This window comes from Cordyceps javanica, chromosome 2 (genome assembly GCF_051103115.1).
Source record: "Cordyceps javanica chromosome 2, complete sequence".
In the NCBI taxonomy this organism is placed as follows: Eukaryota; Fungi; Ascomycota; class Sordariomycetes; order Hypocreales; family Cordycipitaceae; genus Cordyceps; species Cordyceps javanica.
In genome coordinates, this window is record NC_139296.1 from 3196948 (window position 1) to 3218588 (window position 21641).

At 54.6% G+C, this 21641-nt stretch overlaps 9 protein-coding genes and 1 non-coding gene across 10 annotated transcripts; 5 read left to right on the top strand and 5 right to left on the bottom strand.

Annotated features, from left to right (window-relative positions):
- Positions 1-435: 435 nt before the first annotated feature.
- On the bottom strand, positions 436-4753 carry V2A60_003447 (uncharacterized protein; the record flags this gene model as incomplete). Its single annotated transcript, XM_083254782.1, has 4 exons — positions 436-1088; positions 1144-1200; positions 1258-4495; positions 4544-4753. 4 exons carry the CDS (start codon positions 4751-4753, stop codon positions 436-438), a joined length of 4158 nt encoding a protein of 1385 aa, XP_083110908.1.
- Positions 4754-4899: 146 nt separating this feature from the next.
- On the top strand, positions 4900-6013 carry V2A60_003448 (40S ribosomal protein uS17; the record flags this gene model as incomplete). The annotated part of the gene is made up of 4 exons (XM_083254783.1): positions 4900-4907; positions 5291-5466; positions 5634-5872; positions 5945-6013. The coding sequence occupies 4 exons, from the start codon at positions 4900-4902 to the stop codon at positions 6011-6013; spliced, it is 492 nt and encodes a 163-aa protein (XP_083110909.1).
- Positions 6014-6617: 604 nt separating this feature from the next.
- V2A60_003449 (uncharacterized protein) lies at positions 6618-7627 on the top strand (the record flags this gene model as incomplete). Its single annotated transcript, XM_083254784.1, has 2 exons — positions 6618-7109; positions 7190-7627. 2 exons carry the CDS (start codon positions 6618-6620, stop codon positions 7625-7627), a joined length of 930 nt encoding a protein of 309 aa, XP_083110910.1.
- A 270-nt stretch (positions 7628-7897) lies between these two features.
- Positions 7898-7971, top strand: V2A60_003450. The gene has a single exon. It is a non-coding gene; the product is annotated as a tRNA-Val (tRNA).
- An 800-nt stretch (positions 7972-8771) lies between these two features.
- Positions 8772-10547, bottom strand: V2A60_003451 (Prefoldin subunit-domain-containing protein; the record flags this gene model as incomplete). Its single annotated transcript, XM_083254785.1, has 1 exon — positions 8772-10547. The coding sequence occupies one exon, from the start codon at positions 10545-10547 to the stop codon at positions 8772-8774; it is 1776 nt and encodes a 591-aa protein (XP_083110911.1).
- Positions 10548-11190: 643 nt separating this feature from the next.
- On the top strand, positions 11191-12108 carry V2A60_003452 (Mss4-like protein; the record flags this gene model as incomplete). Its single annotated transcript, XM_083254786.1, has 1 exon — positions 11191-12108. The coding sequence occupies one exon, from the start codon at positions 11191-11193 to the stop codon at positions 12106-12108; it is 918 nt and encodes a 305-aa protein (XP_083110912.1).
- Positions 12109-13149: 1041 nt separating this feature from the next.
- On the top strand, positions 13150-14894 carry V2A60_003453 (Mur ligase; the record flags this gene model as incomplete). Its single annotated transcript, XM_083254787.1, has 4 exons — positions 13150-13185; positions 13258-13389; positions 13453-14375; positions 14438-14894. The coding sequence occupies 4 exons, from the start codon at positions 13150-13152 to the stop codon at positions 14892-14894; spliced, it is 1548 nt and encodes a 515-aa protein (XP_083110913.1).
- A 96-nt stretch (positions 14895-14990) lies between these two features.
- On the bottom strand, positions 14991-16721 carry V2A60_003454 (Mur ligase; the record flags this gene model as incomplete). The annotated part of the gene is made up of 1 exon (XM_083254788.1): positions 14991-16721. The coding sequence occupies one exon, from the start codon at positions 16719-16721 to the stop codon at positions 14991-14993; it is 1731 nt and encodes a 576-aa protein (XP_083110914.1).
- Positions 16722-17151: 430 nt separating this feature from the next.
- V2A60_003455 (mitochondrial inner membrane protein Mitofilin) lies at positions 17152-19346 on the bottom strand (the record flags this gene model as incomplete). The annotated part of the gene is made up of 3 exons (XM_083254789.1): positions 17152-17196; positions 17259-19100; positions 19233-19346. 3 exons carry the CDS (start codon positions 19344-19346, stop codon positions 17152-17154), a joined length of 2001 nt encoding a protein of 666 aa, XP_083110915.1.
- A 956-nt stretch (positions 19347-20302) lies between these two features.
- On the bottom strand, positions 20303-21232 carry V2A60_003456 (ras family-domain-containing protein; the record flags this gene model as incomplete). The annotated part of the gene is made up of 5 exons (XM_083254790.1): positions 20303-20650; positions 20718-20909; positions 20975-21001; positions 21075-21094; positions 21157-21232. 5 exons carry the CDS (start codon positions 21230-21232, stop codon positions 20303-20305), a joined length of 663 nt encoding a protein of 220 aa, XP_083110916.1.
- Positions 21233-21641: the final 409 nt, after the last annotated feature.

Genomic DNA, 21641 nt, shown 5'->3' on the forward strand with positions numbered 1-21641 from the left:
GAAGGCGGCTACGCCTGGGGAAGCAAGCCTACGGACATGATCAGACTTTCCAATATAGTCTATCAGCACAGCTCTATTTGCTGATCAAGACGTTCATCCCATCAATAAATAGTGTGAGAGAATCAGTCTTGATCAGTTGCTTTCACATTAGATTAACGGCATCGACAACACGGTTCACATGTAGTTCGCAGTCTCGTGCTACGCCAGCACACTGATTGCTTTGTCGGCACTGGTTAAAACATAAATTCGGTTGCAAGAAGCAGATTAGGCTGAAGAACAAGCGCATAAATGCTGCAAAAGCAAAAACTCCCCTTTCTCTGCGATGCCCAAGAATTCGAAGCGCCATCCGATGTCGATTGATATCCTATCCTTTTTCCAAAAACCCTCATTCTAAACTGTCGCACTTAGGCCACAGTACATCACTCTGGCTTGAAGCTACTGTTTCCTGCCACGAGCGATTAAACGCCGATGCAACTCGACAAAAATATCGCTCCAGTTCTCCTCCATCGCCCCCATCTGTCGTCCAAGTCTTGATGTCAAAAATTCCCCGATCTTATTCACGTTGAAATGCTCTCCGTAAACAACTGTTACTGACGAGGTTATATCCATATCCAGTCCCTTTGTCAGGTTCTGGTTCTGGAATTCCAGGGTCACTTGTACCCTGGTACGCAGAGGTACTACAAGCAGTGACGCGACAACTTCGATGCTCGAATCAGACGTCTTCCGAACCTGCGTTGGGAATGTGGAGTTGACGCGCCGGATTTGAGACGAGACCTTCGTCGCTCTATCCCACGATTGTTGCACGACGTTAAGCAGCTCAGGAATGGAGGTAGAACTCTGTTGCAGCGCTCGGATGTAGTCCCGAATACACTGTAGAAAAAAGTCCTTCTCAACTGTGCGCGGCTGAGGGTCTTTTTCTCGGCAATCAGCAATATACCACAGGTCGATCTGTGAGTTGGGACCGCCCGGTTGAAATGATTTCACATCAAACACAATCTCAATCTCACGCCTGTACGCCATGGATAGAGCCGTTCCGTTGACTCCAGTCACCGCCCATCCCATTTTTTTTTCAAGTGCATTCACCCGCCCTACATCAGTCGTGTTAGCAAACGTATATGCATCCGGCCTTGAAACACCCCTCACCTTTGAGACTATTGACCTCTGCACTACTCCAGCCACGGCAATTTTCCCTGACCTTCTCTGATTGTGCGATGTCAGCTAGGCAGCTAACTTTCCTAGATGACAATGATTCACTACTAGCTTGGGCGGCTTCCATCTGCGGTCGTAATTTGGCGATGAGCTCCCTCTTCGCTTCAATATCCTTGTCCAGAGAAGCGAGTTCTTGGCGGGCGGAACTGAGTTCTTCGGGATCGCAATCGGCAATTTCTCTAGCGGCTTCTTCGAGAGTTTCGCGTTCCTCCTCAAGTGCATCATGGCTTCTTGTGAGCTCAGGTAGTACTGATTCCAGCATATCCATCTGTTCTTGCATGGCCTGGTAATCTCCATCCATGTCATTAGATATCTTTACCAGTCCTTCTCTGAGACCTTCCTGGAGTTTCATTCTCCATTCATACCACATTGCTTTGCTGAGCAGGCGAGCATGTGTCTTTACGTTCTTGAACTGGTTATCCATCAAGGCCTTGACATCGGGCGCAGCAGTGATGTACTCTTGAAACAATGGCGGATTGTCTTCAAGAGTATCTGCCTCGATCTCCTTGACCATTCGTCGGCCTTCCGATATATATTTTTTTAGTTCGCGGCAAGAATGTTGATACAGTTCAAGCATAGGCACAGTGCACGCACTCGCTACCACGCAGCGTTCCAATGACATGTCATCCTTGCCATCGATAGTAGTGCCATCGTGCAGAGTTCCTGGAGCTGTAGTGTGTCGTCGTTTCGTCGTTTGTAATTCCATGAAGCGAACAGAAATCATGTTTAAGAAATCCTGTAGATCGATTCGATCGCTGTCATTTTCCGCTAGGTGGCTCCTCTCTGGAGGATCGATATTTGTTCCATGTACAGTGTGATTTGTTCTCATATTTAACAGTGCCTCTTTATGAGGCGTGGTCGCTTGCGTGGCTTTCAATGGCGATGAAAGACTGTGGTGCAGATCGGGTGCAGCGATCTTACCACGAAATCCAGAGATATCGCCAGATATGCCACCACTTTTTGTTGGTTTCTGTAGTCTAACATTCTTGACGGGACTACCTTGATGACCACGGAGGCGCTTAACACCGTCGTTGTCTTCTGCGTCCTCATCGTCGAGCTCTGCAGGCCGTTTACCAAGCAAGCCTCTAGCACTACCAACGTGTAGACTCTTGCGTCCGTTCAGTGGCTTTCGAGTGGGACTTAGACTGTCAATCATCTCTCTCAAGTTGAGAGTCGCATCCTTATCCTCGTCATGGCGACTGAATCTCGGGATCGCACGCTCGCGTTCTTCATCGCGACTTCGCTCATTGTCAACTTCTTTGGAGAGAGCTTGGGGGTCTTCAAATGAAATCAAACGGCTTCCAGGTATAAATTTGCTTGCAGAGTCCCCGATGGAGCTTCTGCGGTCAAAGACCTCGGTAATTCGCGGCGACCCCAGGCCATTTCGATCAGCCCCAATGCCCGACACTCGGCGACCCTCCGGCGTGGCATAGTTTCCAGAGATTTGCTTCATCGATTCGAGATTACGACGAGGCACTGGCGTTACATTGCTCGAGGTCTTCGCTGGTGAAGCAGAGGGAGATTCAGTGGGAGATTTGGCAGCGCTTAGCCTGCTTGATCTCCTCCGCGCAGCTGTTGGACTTTGAGGGCTATGGCCATGTGATTGGCGCGCCGCTCGAACGAACTGTGACGGGGATGGCTTCGCTGGAGAAAGTGATTGTTTTCTGGTTCGTGTTGTGCTCTGCTTTTCCGAGCTCGGCATTTTACCTCGTAACGGAAGCAGTTCGGCGCTGAGTTTGGGGCTTTCGGACACAGCATTGCGAGACGATCTTCGCCTTGGTGACTGTTTCGAAATGACATCCAAAATGCCAATTCCGGAACTGTTCGGCTTGTTTGCTTCTTCTACCATTATTTGTCTACCAAGGCTGCGTCGTCCTTGGCTATTCAAAATACCTCCGATGGCTGCAGTCATGTCCATGCCTCCTGTGAGGTCCATATCAGCACTTGTGTCATCGTCACCACCTTGAGAATCGTTTGCGTTATCGTGAGCAGGTTGTTTGGATAAAATGCGCCCAACGCTAGCTGTCATATCCATAGTCGCATCTGCTTCTCCCAGCTGGTTGAGAGTCTGTCGGCGCGCGACGTCAATACTTTTACGTTTAGCGTTGCTGAGAACACCCCCCATAGCCATTGTAAACTCCATAGACATCTCTTCGTCACTGGCGCAATCATCTGTGGCATCTCCATGGCTAACGGAACGGATCCCACCCAGCGCTGCTGTAAACTCCATTGTCGCCTCATCTCGTTGGGGGGTGTCATTTGGCACGTCTCGAATAGGGCTGCTTTCCGGAGACTGCGCAGGCAGAATGCCCCCGAGAGCCTTGGTAACATCCATTGACATTTCCGCCTCGTCTTCAGACTCACTTGCTTCATTTGGTCTGATGATGCGTCCCATGTTGTGAGTTATGTCCATTTCGATTCCAGCTTCAGTAACCTCGTCATTTGAATAGCCGAGGGTCGCACCCGTGGGCTTCGAGCCGTTTTCTGAAGCGCTCTGCTTTTGTGTATCTTTCCGGATCCATCCAAAGGATGGAATGACTTCTTCATCCTCATCATCCTCGACTTCTTCAGCCTCTTCACGTTCCTCATCGTGGTAGTCGTCAAGACGCTGCGTGCCTGCTCGCTCTGCAGCAAGTCTGAGTGCCTCCTCGAGTGTCGAAGATTCATCATCAAATGGAGCTGAGCGATCTGATGCAACTGTGGTTCCAGTGACTTCTTCTGTATCGATTGTCATCATCGTTCCATCATCAGAATCGCTATTGGACATTTCATCTTCCTCCGCGTCCTCCACTTCTTCCACGCCATCTGCGGGCTCTGAATCGTCGCTGCAAAGAACAGAAGTTGCATCATCGTCATCCTCGTACCCAGTCGTGTTGGGTTCCGAGTTAGGCCGTTGCTGAGGGGTCGCCTGGTAGTGACTACCTGTAACATTTGACGAGGTACGTGATGTATAGTCGGTCGAGGCGGTCGAGTCTTGCATGTCTATATCATGAAAAGTGTGAAGGGTAGCTTCTGCAGCGAAAGAGACTCTTCGGTTCGCGAGTGATTTTCGCCGAGCATCTCGGCGTTCTTGCTCCTCACGTTCGCGGGCTGCCACTTGCTGTTCGTCTTCGGTACGCAACGCTATCCTAGATGCCATAAACTCGCTACTCTTCGAGTTTCGAGGAGACCTTCGGCGTAATGTATCATCGCTTCCGCTAGATGCTCGCTTCGTGGGTTTCAGTGTCGGAATCTCAGCAATGGCCGACACACGCGGCTTGAGAATCGATCGAGGGGCGGCAATTGACTGAACAACGTTAATTTTTATGCTTCGGGGGTGGAATTGTGCACATACTGCTCTCCTATTTCCTGTTCCAGGCTTTAGACTATCCAGACCACCCGGCCCTATGCTTTTGCTTCTCGATTTGCGACTGGCAGCCAGCTCGCTTGCGACGTCGACTGTCGCATTCTCTTTATCCCTAGCTTTACGTATATCATGTTGTGATCCAAACGATTTTCTCGCGCGTCTTGTAGCAGGCACTGTGGCGTCACCAGGTGAAGACATATTGGCGACGTTATTACAAGATGCAGGTTGCAAACGCGCCGAACGATGTGCATGAACGACCGGCCAAAGTCATAGTAAGCTGCCAACCGTCTAAGTGACGTTTCGCGCCAACCCGCGTTTGTTTACTTTCGGCCCGCTTTGGAAGTATGAAGAGGTACGTACCGATTCAAGGTGGGGGGGCGGTTTGAACAGGAGCAATCCACCCAATTCCGCAACAGCTGTCGAGTCACGTGATGATATCGTGCCTCGCTTCATCACGTGGGGTGATGGATCAACCAATCATAGCGCTCGGCTAGCCAGCCAATCTAAATTTTGCAAGCCCTAAGGTGCGAAGAAAGTTGCAAAAATTGGTGCGCGAATGCCCTACACCTCCATCCAGCGCAAATCTAACGACCTTGTTCTCCCCCATCCCCAAACGACACGTCCTCTTGTAACGACAATCCCCAGGCGCAGGATCATTCAAGATGTGAGATTTACCGAACGAGCGCACGGCAATTGTATTCGCAACAACGTTTTACTGACTTATTCCCACCTCAGGGCGACCGAGTTGACCGTCCAGTCGGAGCGTGCTTTCCAGAAGCAGCCTCACATCTTCCTTAACTCTAAGACCAAGGCCAAGAGCGCCAGACCCGGCAAGAACGGACGACGATGGTACAAGGATGTCGGTCTGGGTTTCCGTACCCCCAAGACCGCCATTGAGGGCAGCTATATTGGTACGTGCGACAGCAAAAGTGCCGGCTTCATTTTCCACGACGAGCGATGATGGCGAGCGAATCCAAAACAACACGACACATCGAACCGCAACTCTGGACTATGGAGCGGAAATGGAAATGCAACGTCGATTGTATGGTTCGAGCGGCTGTACTAATTCTGGCAATAGACAAGAAGTGCCCCTTCACTGGCCTCGTCTCCATCCGTGGCCGTATCCTCACCGGTACCGTCGTTTCCACCAAGATGCACCGTACCGTCGTCATCCGCCGCGAGTACCTTCACTTCATCCCCAAGTACTCCCGTTACGAGAAGCGCCACAAGAACCTCGCCGCCCACGTTTCTCCCGCGTTCCGTGTTGAGGAGGGTGACCAGGTCACCGTCGGCCAGTGCCGTCCCCTGAGCAAGACTGTACGTTACCGATGCAACCGTTCGAGCAACGCCGCAGCCGACGATCCCGAGTACTAATATGGCTGTGATTAGGTCCGTTTCAACGTTCTGCGTGTTCTTCCCCGTACCGGCAAGGCTGTTAAGAAGTTCTCCAAGTTCTAAAATATTTTGGGCTTATGTTGTGGCATTTTTTGGCGTGATAAACAACAGAGGGATGGGAAATTCCCGCTGTAGGGTTGGGCACCGGAAGTTGCTTTACACGATTGTATGGTAACTGCAATCAAAAATTAAAAAGATTAACGAATGGAATTGGATCATGTTCTGTGACAATGGGAGCGCACTCGATGTGACAACTGGCAGAAATGCCCGAAGTTGGCCGAGCAGGGGAATATGCGATAACCTCGACGACAACTGAATTTCACAATTGCGACGCATTGTCAATACACTTGTAAATTCGACTTCTGCGTCACTGTCAATGGGTGCAAAAAGAACCACATCAGCCTTTGCCCCTTGACACTTAGCAGCGTATTTGTGCAGCTTAGAAATTTGAAAGCCGCTTTGTCAAATCAATAGCAACTAATTGATGTCGAGAGTTTGCTTGCCATTGAGAATATTCCGAAGTGTATACACAGATGGCCGTGTACAGTGCGTATCACAGTGTGGGTAAAATCCATACTCCTGCCTAGATATAATCTAGACTCCAGACTTGCAAGCGGGTGCTCCAGCGCCTGAGCAGACCTGAGTTTAACCCGCCCCGGCATTCGCGATGGGCTGGCTGCCGTCAATATTCGGAGGAGGGGGCTCGAGCGACCCCCTTAGCAATCTTGACCCCAAGCTCCGCGAGTTTCTAGACAAGGAGTCGCCAGTCAAATACACCACGTCAAACGGAAAGCCCGTAGGGCCAGCTCCCTCGACCTCTGCGCCGCCGCAAGACAGCACCGCTCCCGCGGCAGACAGCGCAAAGGGTGGCATACCTTCAGAAAGTCTATACCAAGATGGACGCTATGCGCATCTGTGGAAAAATTACCGACCGCTCGCGCAAATCGAAGAGGAGACCACGACGGAGCAAGAAAAGCTTGTGAAGATTCTCGATGGGTACAAGGAGCGCAAGCAAGCGATTGGCATCGCTGCCATGGAGAACTGCGCCATTCAACAAGAAGAATGGATCAACTGCATGAAGAACGGAAGCTGGTCCGATCAACTGCAGATGTGCCGCCACCAAGTTCATCGGTATGAGCGCTGTTATACTATGCAATCGGTACGAGACGGCCCCGCTACTTGCCCACATCAATTTTCAGAGCACGCAACTGACCAGCTCTATTTACTTGTTCCTTATAGAGATTTCTTCGCGCACTCGGATACGGCTCGGTGATTGACCGCCCCCCGCAGATCGAGGAGGACATACAGATGCACGCCGACAAGCTGTTCAACCGCATGCTGGACCACGAGAAGGCCGTCGCCAAGGCCAAGGAGGAGGGCTTACCGATCCCCGTGTTCGATTCCGTCGTTCCCAAGCCGTCCAGGCCGATACCAGCGCCCGCCGAGGATGTCGAGAAGACGTGGCACAACACCCTGGCCAAGCTGCCCGAAGACGAGCGCGAGGCGGAGGAGGCGGCGCTACGGGTCGACTATCAGACCAAGGCGGACGTGGCCAGGAATATCAAGGATATCATGGACGCCAGGAAGAAGGAGAGAGAGGTGCGTCAGGCCGCAGGAGAGGCTACGCTGACCGACACATTGTCAGCGCTCTGGAGCGGTGGCAAGGGCAGCAAGTAGAATACCCAGTTTGCGGACAAAGGAACGCCAAAGTAATGCGCCAGCCAAGAGTAGTCATTTCCGAAGAAGGCCGGAGTGTAGAATATATGTATGTACATTATATGAATCTCATGCGAAATAATGAATGAATCCGTTTCGAAGACATCGTAGGAAGCTGTGTACTCAATTTGAACTGTGGCCCATGTTGACTGGCTCACGTACTATTTCTTTTTTTTTCTCGGTCGATATCATAGTAGTAATTAGGCAACGGTCTTCCATCAAATACCACAGGATCCCGTGGTCTAGTTGGTTATGGCATCTCGTTAACACCGAGAAGGTCCCCGGTTCGAGCCCGGGCGGGATCACGCTTTTTTGCCTCCAGAAGCACTTTCTGATTGTATATACTTTGTTTTTTTTTTTTGTTATCTCTTTGTACAGAACCTGTCTCGCGCGTATTTGCTTTGAAGCTTCGTACTTTTTTTTCGCCAGCGGTTCACAATAAGAAAGGTGCATGTTGGACAACGTTTTCCAAGCAGAGCATATTGTGGACAGGGACTTGCTTCGATGGTTACTATCGATCTCTAACTCCAGGGCCCTCGCTGATGGGGTGAACAACCTGGTTTTCGGGTAGGCGCAAGATCACATGGCATGGGACAAAGGACACATGGAGACATTACTCACCATGCTTGCCTACACTATGGGAAAGAAATCACCGGTTATAGCTATGTTTTTTTCTACGCGTTCCACCCTACCCTACACCTATGTGCCCACAGGGACGGTCAAGGTGAGCGACCAAATGGCCAGCGGAGTATGTCACGGGTGAAACGAATAGCCAGAACCATAAAAAAAGGGTGAATGGAATTCGGATACCTGGCATCAGAGAGCCCGTAGTTGTTCGATCTAGGAACTGGCCCGGCAAGGGTGAGCAGAGGATGTGCTGCAAACCCTTGTTAATACATGCATACACATGTGTATAAGGCGTTCCAAAGAGAAGTTGAGCACAACACATCACGGAGGAAATGTAAAACAGAAGAGACGCGAAGGAGAGAACATACTCCCAAGAGAACAAGTGATCAAATTGCGCCCCCCGAGCCCCCGAATGTATATTCCCAGAAAATAATAAAAAACCCTTACCCTGCGCCATGATGCATGTGTATGTAGTGTATTATTGGCGAGACAGTCGAGCGGCTTTGAAGCGGCTGACGCGCTCGCTACCGCCCTCGGTCTCGTCGAGCGGCTGGACAGGCCCCTCTTGTTCTTTCAGGAACCCCTCACCATCGCGCCGAATAAAGCGGCTGCGCAGACGCTGGTGCTCCTCTGCAACGCCCATGTGGACCATGTCGTCGTCGAGTTCGCTGGGGTCCGCGGGCCGTGACACGCTGCCCTTTTCGACGAGAGTGTCGGCGATGGTCTTGCCTTCCGGTCCAGTGGGGACCGGCCTCTCCTCTCGTTCGTGTTTTGAGAGAAAGGATGCGGGCACGTCAAAGGGGCCCTTGGGAATGCCCGGTGATGTCTGCGCGCCGGCCACAGCCTTCTTGAATCGCGACGGCCGTTGTGCTGGCGGGGTCGCTGTAGGCTTGGATGTCGGTTTTCGCTCCACGATGAGGTCACTCATGGGCTCAACTACACTTGTACTGTCCGACTTGGATTCAGTCAGAGTAGAGCTTGGTTCAGCCTCAGCAATATCAAGTTCATTGGCGAAGCGGACACCCTTTTTAGGCCCCTTCTCGGAGGAACTCCTCTCTTTGACAATTGATCTTGTGGGTGCGGCGGAAGCGGAGACTGAGGGTGCATTAGGCTGCGATTGAATGCGTATCCGGCCAATACCTTCGCCGTCATCGTCGTCTGAGTCCCTCTCCTCAGCTTCTTGCTCTAATTTCTGCGTGAAGCGAGACTTGACACCCAATTTGGTCTCGAGCTCCAACATTCGTCTTTGGTATTTGTCAGTAATCATGCGGCCCGTAAAACGTCCGTATTTATCCTCTTCCTCATCATCGTCATCATCGTCAATCTCGTCGCCTTCCAGCCATTCCTCATCGTCGAAATCATCATCATCATCGTCGTCATCGTCCTCTTCGAGGTTGAGTTCAGCCACTACGGCGCCCATCTCGCCCATGCTATACTTTAGCATCTGCTGACGAAGGGCTGCATCGTCGGGATCCTCATCTTTAGGGATCATTGCAGGTTGGCTGCTTATCTTTTCCTGCTCTTTTGCGGTCTTCATGATGCCGTCAACGCGCTGGGCCATCCGTGAGACCGGAGGTATCACCTCCTGGGCCGGCTCTGGCTCGGCGGGTAGCGGTAGAGACTCCTTGACTTTCTTTGTGGACTGGTTCTGTGAGAGGTTGGCGCTGCCCGAATCTTGCTGTGGCTTCGAAGAGGATGCTAGGGAGGGGGAGTCTATGCCAGCCTTCTCAAGTGCTGCCTTGACGCGGGGCAAGGCCTCGCCGGGCCTGTTCAGGCGGAATGACAGAACGTTGCCCTCTTCATCCAACTCTTCGACGATTTCAGTGATGGGAGGGCCATTGTCGTCGACAGCACCCTGTTCATTGGAGGCATCGGCATCCATAATCTCGAGTTCGATCTTCTCCAACTGTGTCTGTAAACTACGAACGTTTTGGCCGACATAGTCTATGCGTCGATCCAGGACATTGACGATTTGGTCGCGAGAGCGCTGTTGCTGACCAAAAATCTCATCAAGTTCCTTTCCAACGAGAAACTCGCCATCGAAACCATTCCGTATCTGATGTAACTCCTCAACAGTCGGAGACTCAGTAAGGGCTTGCACCTCTTCCTTCAGAGCTTCGTACTCGGCATCCCACGTCTGCCAATGCTGTAGACTCTTTCGTTGCTCCTCGGCCTTGTCCTTGAGACGCGCAATATGACTATCCATATCGGCGAGCGTCTCGTGAACGAGAGGCGCTTGTGAGGCCGCCGCCATGTTGCGTAAAAAAAAGCGAATAAATATTCAGGCGTATGTCAGAGCTTCAAGAATCGAAGAAAAAAAAATATGCTTCGCTCGCCAGCTTGGTGGGGGCCATTTTGGTGTTGCAAAAAGCGGATCGCGCTGCCGCCACAGCCTGTGCCAGCCAGGCAGAGCAAACGAACATGAACACTACTCGAGAAGAAGTAATGCGTGCGGCAAAGCAGCTCCAAGGGTAAACAAGCATCCTACAAAGTATGGGCATGAGAAGGATCATCATTATACAATGCCATCCGACGAACCAATGACAAGTCGTTCTTTTTTATTAACAATGTCGACTGTGGAATTCACGGTCAGGCTTTCAGCTGCCCCCACGCCTGGAACGCCTCCCAAGTCCGTCTCCAGGCTAAAGGTGAAGCAAGGCTGGTGCTTATAAGACGATGGAATCGCCAACCTTCTAGTATCCCCTCTTCCTATTCACTTTTTCCGAAGCAGCTTCCTATCCAACATGGAACCAGCCACAGAAACACGTACAGTAGAGGCAAAATGCTACTGTGGCAGCGTACACTTCACAGTCGACATCCCAGTTGCAGAGCTGCCCCTCAAGGCCTACTTGTGCCATTGCAGCATATGCCGCTATAATACCGGAACTTTGGCAAATATGCATGCCAACCTCAGCGAAGGTGTCGGGCCAAAGTGGATTGCGCCCTCCAGCATTGACAGCCTGGTATCGTACCAGATACCTAATGTCGGATACACTCCAAAGTCGTGCTCTACTTGCGGCTGTCATGTGGGCGCCGTTGGGAATGATGATGGGGGATGGACGCTGGCAACATCAATATTTAAAGAGCATGGTGGCAGCATTGTCAAAATCACCTCACATGTCTTTAATAAATCTGCCGGAGACGGCGGACTGGCCAGTATCCTAACACACATGCAAGGCAAAGCTCTCAACACCTGGAACCCAAAAGACGACCAGCCCAACGCCGCGACCCCGAAGCCCAAACCTGAAGTTGGCACTGATGGAAAAGAGAGACTTCGGGCTCAGTGTCACTGTGGCGGTGTCTCCTTTACCATTCCTCGGCCGACCAAAGAAATGGCAGAGCACGACTACGCAAAGCGCTTTGTGTCGCCGCTCGATCCGACGAAGTGGTACGGCACACTCGATACATGCGACGACTGTAGGCTCATCAATGGAGCACCAGTCGCGTCTTGGATTTTTGTGCCCACCAATGTCATCGAGCCGGTTATCGGCGAGGACCTCAAGCTCGGTACGATCAAAACGTACAATTCCTCGGAGGGTGTGACGCGTGCCTTTTGCTCGGTCTGCAGCGCCACTATATTCTTTCTCCAGCATAACCGTCGCTACGATGGTGTGGCCGTGGTTGACATCTCGACCGGGCTACTGAGGGCGCCAGACGGGGCCATGGCGGAGAGCTGGATCACCTGGCGGACCCGACTATCTTTTGTAGGTGACGGTCTGGCATTTGATGAGGATATGGCCGAAGGCATAGCTGAGGGGATGAAGAAATGGACAGGCGAAAGAAATGATGGAGTGGTTTTGACGGCCGAAATATGATTCCTTAGAGGACGACTGTTCCGGGCGCTGAAGTGTAAGTCGGCGCCATTGAAGATGGCAAGGTGTTTGGCGTTGTTACTGTTGATGGAAAGTAGAGGATTTACCTGGCTAGTTGACAGAATATAGCCAAACGCTTGATTTTCTTTGATTTTCTTTGATATTCTTGTTCCATGTATATTGAGAGTGACCAGATCCGAGCCTTGCCGAAACGATGGAGGAAAACATAGTTACCCTAGTAACTGCACGGCGAGTTCCCATCGTCCCTCTGAGAAGACCAGGGCAATTCCAAAGTGTGCAAAAGACTTTTACATATTTGTTTTCGATACTCCGCTGCTTGGAGTCTATCATGATGCAGCTAGGTGCCTCCCAAGCAATGCCCGTGACCCAGTAGCCTTTACACGCTGCCACGGGAGCTGCTTTCAGCCACCTTGCCAACTTGCTTAGGGCATTAATTAGTAGGCCCCTTCAGGAACAATGGTTTTGTTACTGTAGGTAAGCTGGTAAGGTAGTCGCTAGGCATGTACTAACAAGATAGTTGACAACTGTTACGTAGCGAATATTCCACTTGGAGCATGGCGCCGCCCGCTGGGAAAAATCATATTATTTTACTGGCTGCAGCGTTCGTTGGTTTTCATGGAAACGAGCCGCATATTTTTTTTTTTGCGCAACTTACATTGTATTGCTTTTCTTACCTTGATCGCGATACTTTGCAAGCTACTAACAATTACCTCGCGCAAGGAATTTGTCTTGGTCCTCTACTTACTGTTAGACCTGGCGCAGTTGTCTTGGGCCCTTTACAGCGGCGCGATCCCGCTAAGTACCTGCTAACTAACTGCACCGAGGCCTCAACTGCACCCGTTTTAGGCCGCTGCAGCTTCAACCTATCTTTGTGAATAAAAGCCCGCACACTTTGGCTGTCGCAGCAAGTAGGCCGAGACTCGCACGAGCAGCCGCCCTGTTTCGATGCAGAATGTATCAGGTCGACCATTCTCTTTCATAGTCAGGCACCTCTTCGCCTCGCGACCACCGCCTTTGCGCACAATGGCGACATCGGCGACACCCAGCCGATCATACAACGTGAGTAAAAAACTTTGCCGTATTGCTTGTGAGGAACCACGTGCATTTAGCTGACATGAACGCTTTCAATAGGATGCGATTGACGCTCTCAATTCCCTGCAGACACCTTTTGAAGTAATCGAGGCCCGACGCAAAGCGGGCGTCAAGCCTGATGCCGCTTCTATGAGGGAGATGCGCACCTATCTCAGCCGCATAGGTTACTCGGTATGACTGACCCAGTCGCCAGACTCTCCGCGCAATGTTGAAACTTACTTACGCGTCCGCTAGCCATCTGATCTAGACCGACTCAACATCGTTCACGTGGCCGGCACCAAGGGCAAAGGCAGTACATGCGCCTTTGTCGACTCCATCCTGGCCGAGTACCGCCGGGCTGGGAACACTCCCGCCAAGACCGGCCTCTTCATCTCGCCGCATCTTATCGCTGTGCGGGAGCGCATCCGCATCAACTCGGCTCCCATCTCCGAGGCGCTCTTCGCTAAGTACTTCTTCGAGGTCTGGGATCGCCTCGAGTCGTCCACGCCGCAGCCCGAGGACGGCCCGGCGGCAGCATCACCAGCGCCTGGCAGCAAGCCCATATACGGGCGCTACCTCACGCTCGTCAGCTGGCACGCCTTCCTGCAGGAGGGCGTTGACGTGGCCGTGTACGAGACGGGCGTCGGGGGCGAGTTCGACGCCACCAACGTCGCGCCACGCCCGCTGGCCGCCGGTATCAGCACGCTCGGCATCGACCACGTCTACGTCCTCGGCGACACCGTGGCCAAGATTGCCTGGCACAAGGCCGGCATCATGAAGCCGGGCAGCCCGGCCTTCACCGTCGAGCAGCTTCCCGAGGCGGCCGAGGTGCTGCGCGCGCGCGCGGCGGAGAAGCAGGTCGCGCTGACGGAGCTGCCCATCGACCCACGCCTCGAGGGCGTCCGGATCAAGCCCATGGCGACGTTCCAGAAGCGCAACGCCTCGCTGGCGATTGCGCTGGCCGAGACGGCCTTGGAAAAGCTCGGTGTCAGCATGGACAAGGGCGCCGACGGAGAGAGCCTCCCACGGGAGTTCGTCAACGGCCTGGAAAAGACGAGCTTCCGCGGTCGGTGCGAGGTCAAGGCCGAAGACAAGATTACATGGCACGTGGACGGCGCGCACACGGCAGACAGCCTCAAGGTGTCTGCCAGATGGTTCGCCAGCGAAACGGAAAAGAGGTATGCCCTGTCCCATGCTTTACCTACGAAGTGCAAAACACACTGACGCCGATACCTCTCAGCACCGGCCCACGCGTCCTCATTTTCAACCAGCAAGGTCGCGCCGAGGCCGTCGATTTTCTCGCATCCATCTGCGCCGCCAACCAGAAGAAGCCATCGCCGCCGTCCTCCTCATCCTCCTCCTCCATCGGCTCCGAGGCGCGGTCCTTTGATCACGTCATCTTCTGCACCAACGTCACATACGCCGCGACGGGCTACAAGCGCGACTTTGTCAACCGCCAGGTCGACCCGCGGGACGTCGCGGGGATGACGGCCCAGCGGCGCTTCGCCGAGGAGTGGGCGCGGCTGGACCCGGGCGCCGACGTGCGCGTCCTCCCCACGATCGAGGAGGCGCTCGACTGCGCGCGCCGCCTCGGCGACGGCTTGCCCGAGGGCAGCACGGTGCAGGCGTACATTACGGGCAGCCTGCACCTGGTGGGTGGCGCGCTTGGTATTCTGGAACAGGCGGATGCGCTGTAGTTTGCGCGCGCGTGATGAGCAACGTAGTCGGGTACATTTGCTTGCAAGTGAGAAGAACTATTTGGCCATCAACATGCATGTATTCACGTGTTCGTATTACAATTGACTGTCGGGCTCAATGACCCGCATGATACCCCCTACGAGATGTAAACTCCCAGTGACCAGCACCTTTTGCTCCCTGCCGCGGCCAGCCGTCGCCATCCTTCTGACCTGCGCCACTGCGCTCTGCACGTTGTCAAAGACACGTACATCACACCTCGGTGCGAGCGTCCTCATGGTCGCCGCGAGAGCCTCCTGCACGCTCAAATCGCCATCGTGGTCCGCCGCCGCCTGCTCGTTGCGCGTGAAAATTGCGTGGGAAAAGACATTGCCGCCGCCCTTGGCCGAAGCCGGTGCTGCCGCTTTCGTCGCCGCCGTGTCCGCGAGGAGGTGCGCCAGCAGCGCCGGCGCGTCGCGCTCCTGCTGGTTGAAGACGAGCGTCACCGGCCCGCCCGCCGCGGACCGGCGGCTCTGCGCCAGCCACCGGGCCACCTGCTCGATGCTGTCGCGCGTGTGCGCGCCGTCGAGCAGCCACTCCACGCCGTGCGCCGCGTCGCGGACGACCTCGCAGCGCCCCCGCAGCGTCGCCTCCCGCAAGCCCCGGATCGTGTCCCGCGGGAGGCGCGCTAGCGCCTCGGCGGTGCCGGCCGCCTCGTCGCGGGTCCCCAGGTGCTGCTGGACGGCGAGCACGGCGAGCGCCTGGTTGCTCCGCTGGAAGTCGCCGCGCAGGGCGCTCTCGACGCCGCCCCAGGCGCGCACCGCCGCCTCGTCCACCTCGACGAGCCGCGCACCCCGCTCCGCGGCCCGCCGCCGCAGCACGTCCAGGACGGCGGGCCGCTCGCCGCGCTCGTCCGACGTGAAGGCCGTGACGCCGCGCTTGAAGATGCCGGCCTTGTGCCACGCAATCTGCTCGACCGTGTCCCCCAGCATCGCGACGTGGTCGACGCCCAAACGCGACACCACCGCGGCCGAGACCGCCTCGGGCGGCAGCACGTTGGTCGCGTCGTGCTCGCCGCCGATGCCGCACTCCATGACCACGTCCCGCACGCCCGCCTGCAGGAACATGTGCCAGGCCAGGATTGTGAGGAACCGAAAGTAAAAGGGCTTCGACGACGGGCCCTCGGCGAGCTCCCGCGGCTGGCCCTCGGCCACGGCCGCCGCCGTGAAGCGCTCCCACAGCTCCCAGAAGGCGGCCGCGAAGGCCGCCTGGCTCACCGGCGCACCGTCGATGGCGATGCGCTCCCGCGGGCTGACGAGGTGCGGGCTCGTGTACGTGCCGACAAGTCGCTGCCGCCGCCGCTGCCCGCCGCCGCCCTCACCGTCACCGTGATCCTGCCGGTACGCGGCGCGCAGTAGAGACGTAGCAAAGGCGCATACGGAGCCCTTACCCTTGGTGCCCGCGACGTGGATGTGCCGCATGGCGGCGAGGTCGCGCGGCTCGTAGCCGGCTCTGCGGAGCCAGGCAATCATCTCGGGAATCGCCTGCGCGTTGAGGTCCCGGGCTGGCGGCGTTGGCGGCGAGGGTGACGCCGCACCGTCGCCATCTCGTCGTGGCTTCTCGAAGAGCGCAGTGACGGCGCGGTTCGACGCCAGCAGATTGAGCTTGGCCAGGGCGGTTTCATAGTCACGCGGGTTCGCGACGGCCGACGAGCCCATAGCGCGCGAGGTCTTGAGTCTGAGTAAGGGAGCAGCGGTGGTTCTGCTCCGTTTCGCCGCGCAGACAGCTGTCGCTACGGCGTGTAGGGAGCTGATGCAATGCTGCGCGAGGCCGCGGGGCGGCGTGTGCATCGCTGGGAAGCCAAAGTAAGCTATTATTCTCGGCTGCTGCTGCTCTTGAGCCTGTTAAATTTGCCGTAATATAGTATGGCGTTTGCAGCAAAATTAGCTGGGTTGTCAGTTGCAAGGTCAAAGTAGCCGTGAGGGTTGATCAATATGAAAAGCGCGGGCGGGTCTTTGGTCAGACAATGACTGATTCGCTGTAGTGTAAATGCAGAATAACCTAGCAACGATAGCAGCACGACACGCATTTAAGTAACCTAGATATTGTGCTTGATGCATTCGGATGACATTGTGCAATTACATAAATCCGAATGAACTTTCAAGACGGTCTATTGATATATCTAATACACAGGCCACAGGCCTCCTAGACGCATCTCCCCGAAAACAAATGTACACCACAAAGAAAACAGACGTATTGTTTTTGGTATGCTCCCATCTTTTAGTCTACGCGCAGGCTTTGCAGGCGGGCCTCTGTGGCAATGACCTAGAGAAAAATTCAAGGTTAGTGACGCCCAGCGGCATGCCGATTGCAGTGAGTCAACTTACATCAAGAGCTTGTTGCACCTCCAGCACCTTGCGGACCTCCCCGAGCCAGTCCCGGCTGAGAGTCTTGGCCCAACCGTCGAGGCCGTTCATCTCACGGGCGGCAGCGTCCAAGTCGCCCTCCTCGAGGAAGGTCTGCGTCCGCGTCAGGATGCTCTCTACATCGTCACCCTCTGCTAGGCCCTGCTTTTTGAACATGAGATGGCTTAGAACCCAGCTGGAAGCGTGGCTCGCAACACCGGCATCATCGGGTAGTAGGGAAGCCTTGCGGACCTCGCCAGCTACACGACGGAATCGATCAATAAGATATGAGGGCGAGGAGATACCCTTCTGGTAGGCAGAGGGGTTGATTGAGGAGATGGCAGCATCAACGACATCGTCGTTGGAAGCAATCTCCTTGAGGGCGACCAACTCCTTGATGAAGGGCCTTGGGTGTGTAGCACTTTCAAGCTTCGCACGGACAGCCTCAACAGCAACGTGAAGCTGCTGAGTCTTCAGGTTGGTGTCAAGAACACTGTTCCAGCCAACGGTCAGCTTCTCCAGGTCAGCTACAGCAGCCGTGAGCTCCTTCAGTTTGCTTAAGCGACCTTCGCGCTCAGCCTCAACACGGTTCTGAACTTCCTTGACAAAATCCTTCTTCAAAGCGACTGCCTGCTCCAGAAGCTTGGTCTGGAGCTTCTCCTCATTCAGTTTTTGCTCACGTTCAAGTAGGAGCTTGGCACGCTGATCGTAGGTGTCGCGGACCTTGTTCATCTCCTCCTCAAACTCTTTGCGCCATGACGCTTCCTGCTGAGCCATGGTGTTCTCAACTCGCTTCACGAGCTCGGTGGCAGCCTTGTCAAACTCGGCAATCGTAGACTTGACCTCACTGGCAGCCTTCTTCTCCACACCAGTCTTGAGGGACTTGAGTTTGTCGCCAACTTCGCCGACTTCGCGCTTTGCCTTGGCAATGGTGGTGGAGTATTTGCCATGGGCATTGTCAGCGTTGATGACGAGGATCAGGTCGTTGAGCATGCGGACAAGATCCTGGACGATAGGCTCCTTGGCGTCGGGAAGGCTCATCAGGTCAATGGGCTCCAGGGGAGGGAAGCGAGAGGGCTCGTTGACTTCGGGAGCCTTGAAGTCTTTGGATCCTTTGCTGGCGACAGACGCAGGTCGAGCCTCGGCAGATTTGGCCTCAGCAGGTTTCGCTTCGACAGGCACAGCCTCCTTTTTAGGAGCCGGGTCAGACTTGGCGGCTGGCTTCTGGCGTGAGGAAGAAGCAGACGTTGACTGACGGCCGACAGGCTCACCGCTATCGGCAACTCGCCATGATGCACCGCTCTGGGCTGGGATGCGCACATGCTCGCCGGAGCTCGGGGCAGGGCGCTCAGAACCAGCCCGGTGGGCATTGGGGAACTTTTTCTGGAACTCGAGCTCCTCAAGGTACAGGACGGCCTGCTCGCCAAAGGGCACAAATTCGGTGAAGATGTCGTGGAAGGTGTCGTTGATGCGCGAGTACCAAACACCGCCTGCGAAACCGAGAACGCCGAGGAGGATCAGGGAGGTGACGAAACGGCGGAGGCGGGCCATGAAACCCTTTTTCTTGGGTGGTGGAGGAGGCGGAGGAGCCGACTTGTTACCGCTGCCGGCGACTTGAGAGGCAGCGGACGCAACGGCAGCGGCTTTTTCGGCGATGTCCTTGGGCACAGGCGGAGGAGTCAGAGGAACCTCATCGATGCCGACCTTCTTCTCAATGGTCTCCTCGGCGGGCGCGGGCGAACGTTCGGAGCTTTTGATTTCGGAAGTCGGGAGGACAGGCGGCTTGGGGACGTTTGGGTCAATCTTCTTGTCGGCATAGTATCTCTGCTAGCTCGTTAGCTTTCGGAAGGAAAAGAATTGTCCGAATCTCGAGCTCGACAGTCGGTACGTCGGCGGTCTCTGGACAGCAGGCAGGTCGTCGGGATACCCGGCGGGCGGGAGGGCAAGAAAGCTCACGTTTTGAAGCAGAACCGAGCGTCGCGACGCGGCGGCGGGCCATTGGCGCCCGGCAGCAGCCGCAATGGGCTGGCCGCTGAGCAGCCTGGTTGACCGGAGCGATGATCGCAACATTGGAGATGCAATGGCCAACGGGGGAGGGTGTGCTTGAGGAACGAGATGCTGCTACGGCTCCGGGCTGCTACGCAGTGGACAAAAACGCTCAGGGCAAAAGTTCGGCTAAGAGCTCGGATCGCGCTAAAGCGGGCTGGGCTGGGACGCCGCGGCAGGAACCGGGAGTGACGCAATACATCAAGGTTGGCCGTGATGGGTGCTAAATTTCAGAGCAAGTGCTGGTATGACCATATTGATGACAATTTAGAAAGACACAAAGGTACATCGAATATTTCATTGATTTCGTCTATTACGTTTGGTTGTCGCTTGTCAAGCTTTCCGGGTGGCTTGTCATCATTGTGGCTAGCTGTCAGTGGAACATTCACAAGCTTGTACAAGTCCTGCACTGCTGCGCCTTCACAGTTACGTGGTTGACCAGAAATACGGAACTGGATTCTCAAAGGATTAGGCAGCGACTCGGTGACAGAAGACTGCTTAGATTGCTTGTGTCGCAGAAGGAAGGTTTCCATGTCATATTCTATGCATTAAGATCTGATGGTACAAACTGAAGTACGTACATGTAGACCGCTTGCCCACCAGCCTGGTATATACTCGGCCGGAAGCCTCGTAGCAAACAGGTTGCTGAAGCCCGTTGACGGCGGTAGCCGTGTAGTAAAGCAAGAGTCGCAGACCCAGGCTAGCTGCCAGAAAATCAACGTCGATATTAAATAGACCAAGAAGAAATAAGAACCATCAAGCGAATTCCAACAAAACCCAGGACTCCAAGAAATATACTGCGCAAGCCCGAGGCGAGAGGGACGAAAAAAAAAAGTAACAAGAAGGCCTTTGCCAGATCTTCACGACATTAAGTCTATTTGGGATGGGAGGGCGGCGAAGCCTAGCCCAATGGTGCAGTCGTCTCTGTTGGCCGGATACATGTTCCACCATGAATTTGCAATTCAGAGGGCCAGAGCGCTTTAACAGCTGCAAGGGCCGGCAGCGTTGGTGTTTGAGTTTTCGGGGGCCAAGCTGACGCCGGGACGCTGGCCAGGACGTGCATGTCTGGGGCCAGCCTGGTCGAGGGGAAGCTTCTTGGCGATGGCAGTAAAGAGTTCGGGGACATTCTCAGCAGTTTTGGCTGAGGTCTCGAAGAAGAGAAGACCGGCCTCCTTGGCGTAGGCTTCAGCGTCGGCGGTGGGGATGGCGCGCTTGTCAGGCTGTTCCGTGACTAGATCGAGCTTGTTGCCAGCGAGGGCGATGATGATGTTTTCATTCGCTTGGCGTTGGAGTTCCTTGACCCAAGCTTTGGCCTTGTCGAGGGAAGACTGTATAGTGGAGCTGGTCAGTGATATATCCGACATGGCCGAAATTTGCGAGGAGGCAAGCACGTACAGACTGTGTGATGTCGTATACAACGACGGCGCAGTTGGCGTTGCGGTAGTACATGGGGGCGAGCGATTTGTAGCGCTCCTGGCCAGCAGTGTCCCAAATCTCAAACTTGACAGTGGTGGTCTCATCGAGAGAGATGGTTTGGGTGAGGAACGCAGCGCCGATGGTGGATTCGCGGAAAGAGTCGAATTGGTCCTGAAGAAAAAAAAAAGTCAGCGGATGCAAAGAGGGAAACAGGCAGCTTGCAGTCGACGTCTTACCTTGACAAATCTCAAAACGATGGAACTCTAGATTCCTGCGATGTTAGTCTGGGTACTTGGACGTAGATGGCTCGGGCATCCTGATGGGACGCAGTCGTACCTTTCCGACGGCGGACTCTCCTACACACCCGAATGATTAGCGTTTCCTGAGCTCCAGGAGGATTTCCTGGATCAAAACATACCGAGTAGAACTAGCTTAAACTGAGCAAAGCGGTTATTGGAGCCGCCGCGCGCACCGGGGGGTCCTCTGGAGGCCATTATGACTGTATTTGGTGGTGGGTATGAGGGAGAGACGGATGAGCGAGCGAGCGGAGGGACGTAAAGGTCTCGTCAGATTTGATCCAGCGGTAAGGGATGAAGTCGGTGGAAGCGTCGGACAAGGCAGTTTCTTAGATGCGGCGAGACGAAGTTGGAGCCGTGCGTGCGCAGTGGTGAGCGCGGCGGGAGATGAAGCCGTTGGTAAGGGTGGTGGTGGAAGAGTTGATGGTGGGACGTTGCAAGTGCTCAGTAGTGGATGAAGTCGGTGGTTCGGTCGTGGTTGATGAGAGGCGGCACCACGTCAGGTTGGGGGGCGGGCGATTGGTGGCGGTGGTTACGGCAGCAATACCTAGGTTGCCAGGTAAAGTGGGCGGTCCAGCGACCGCATTGTGCCAGCAGTGAGCACCTG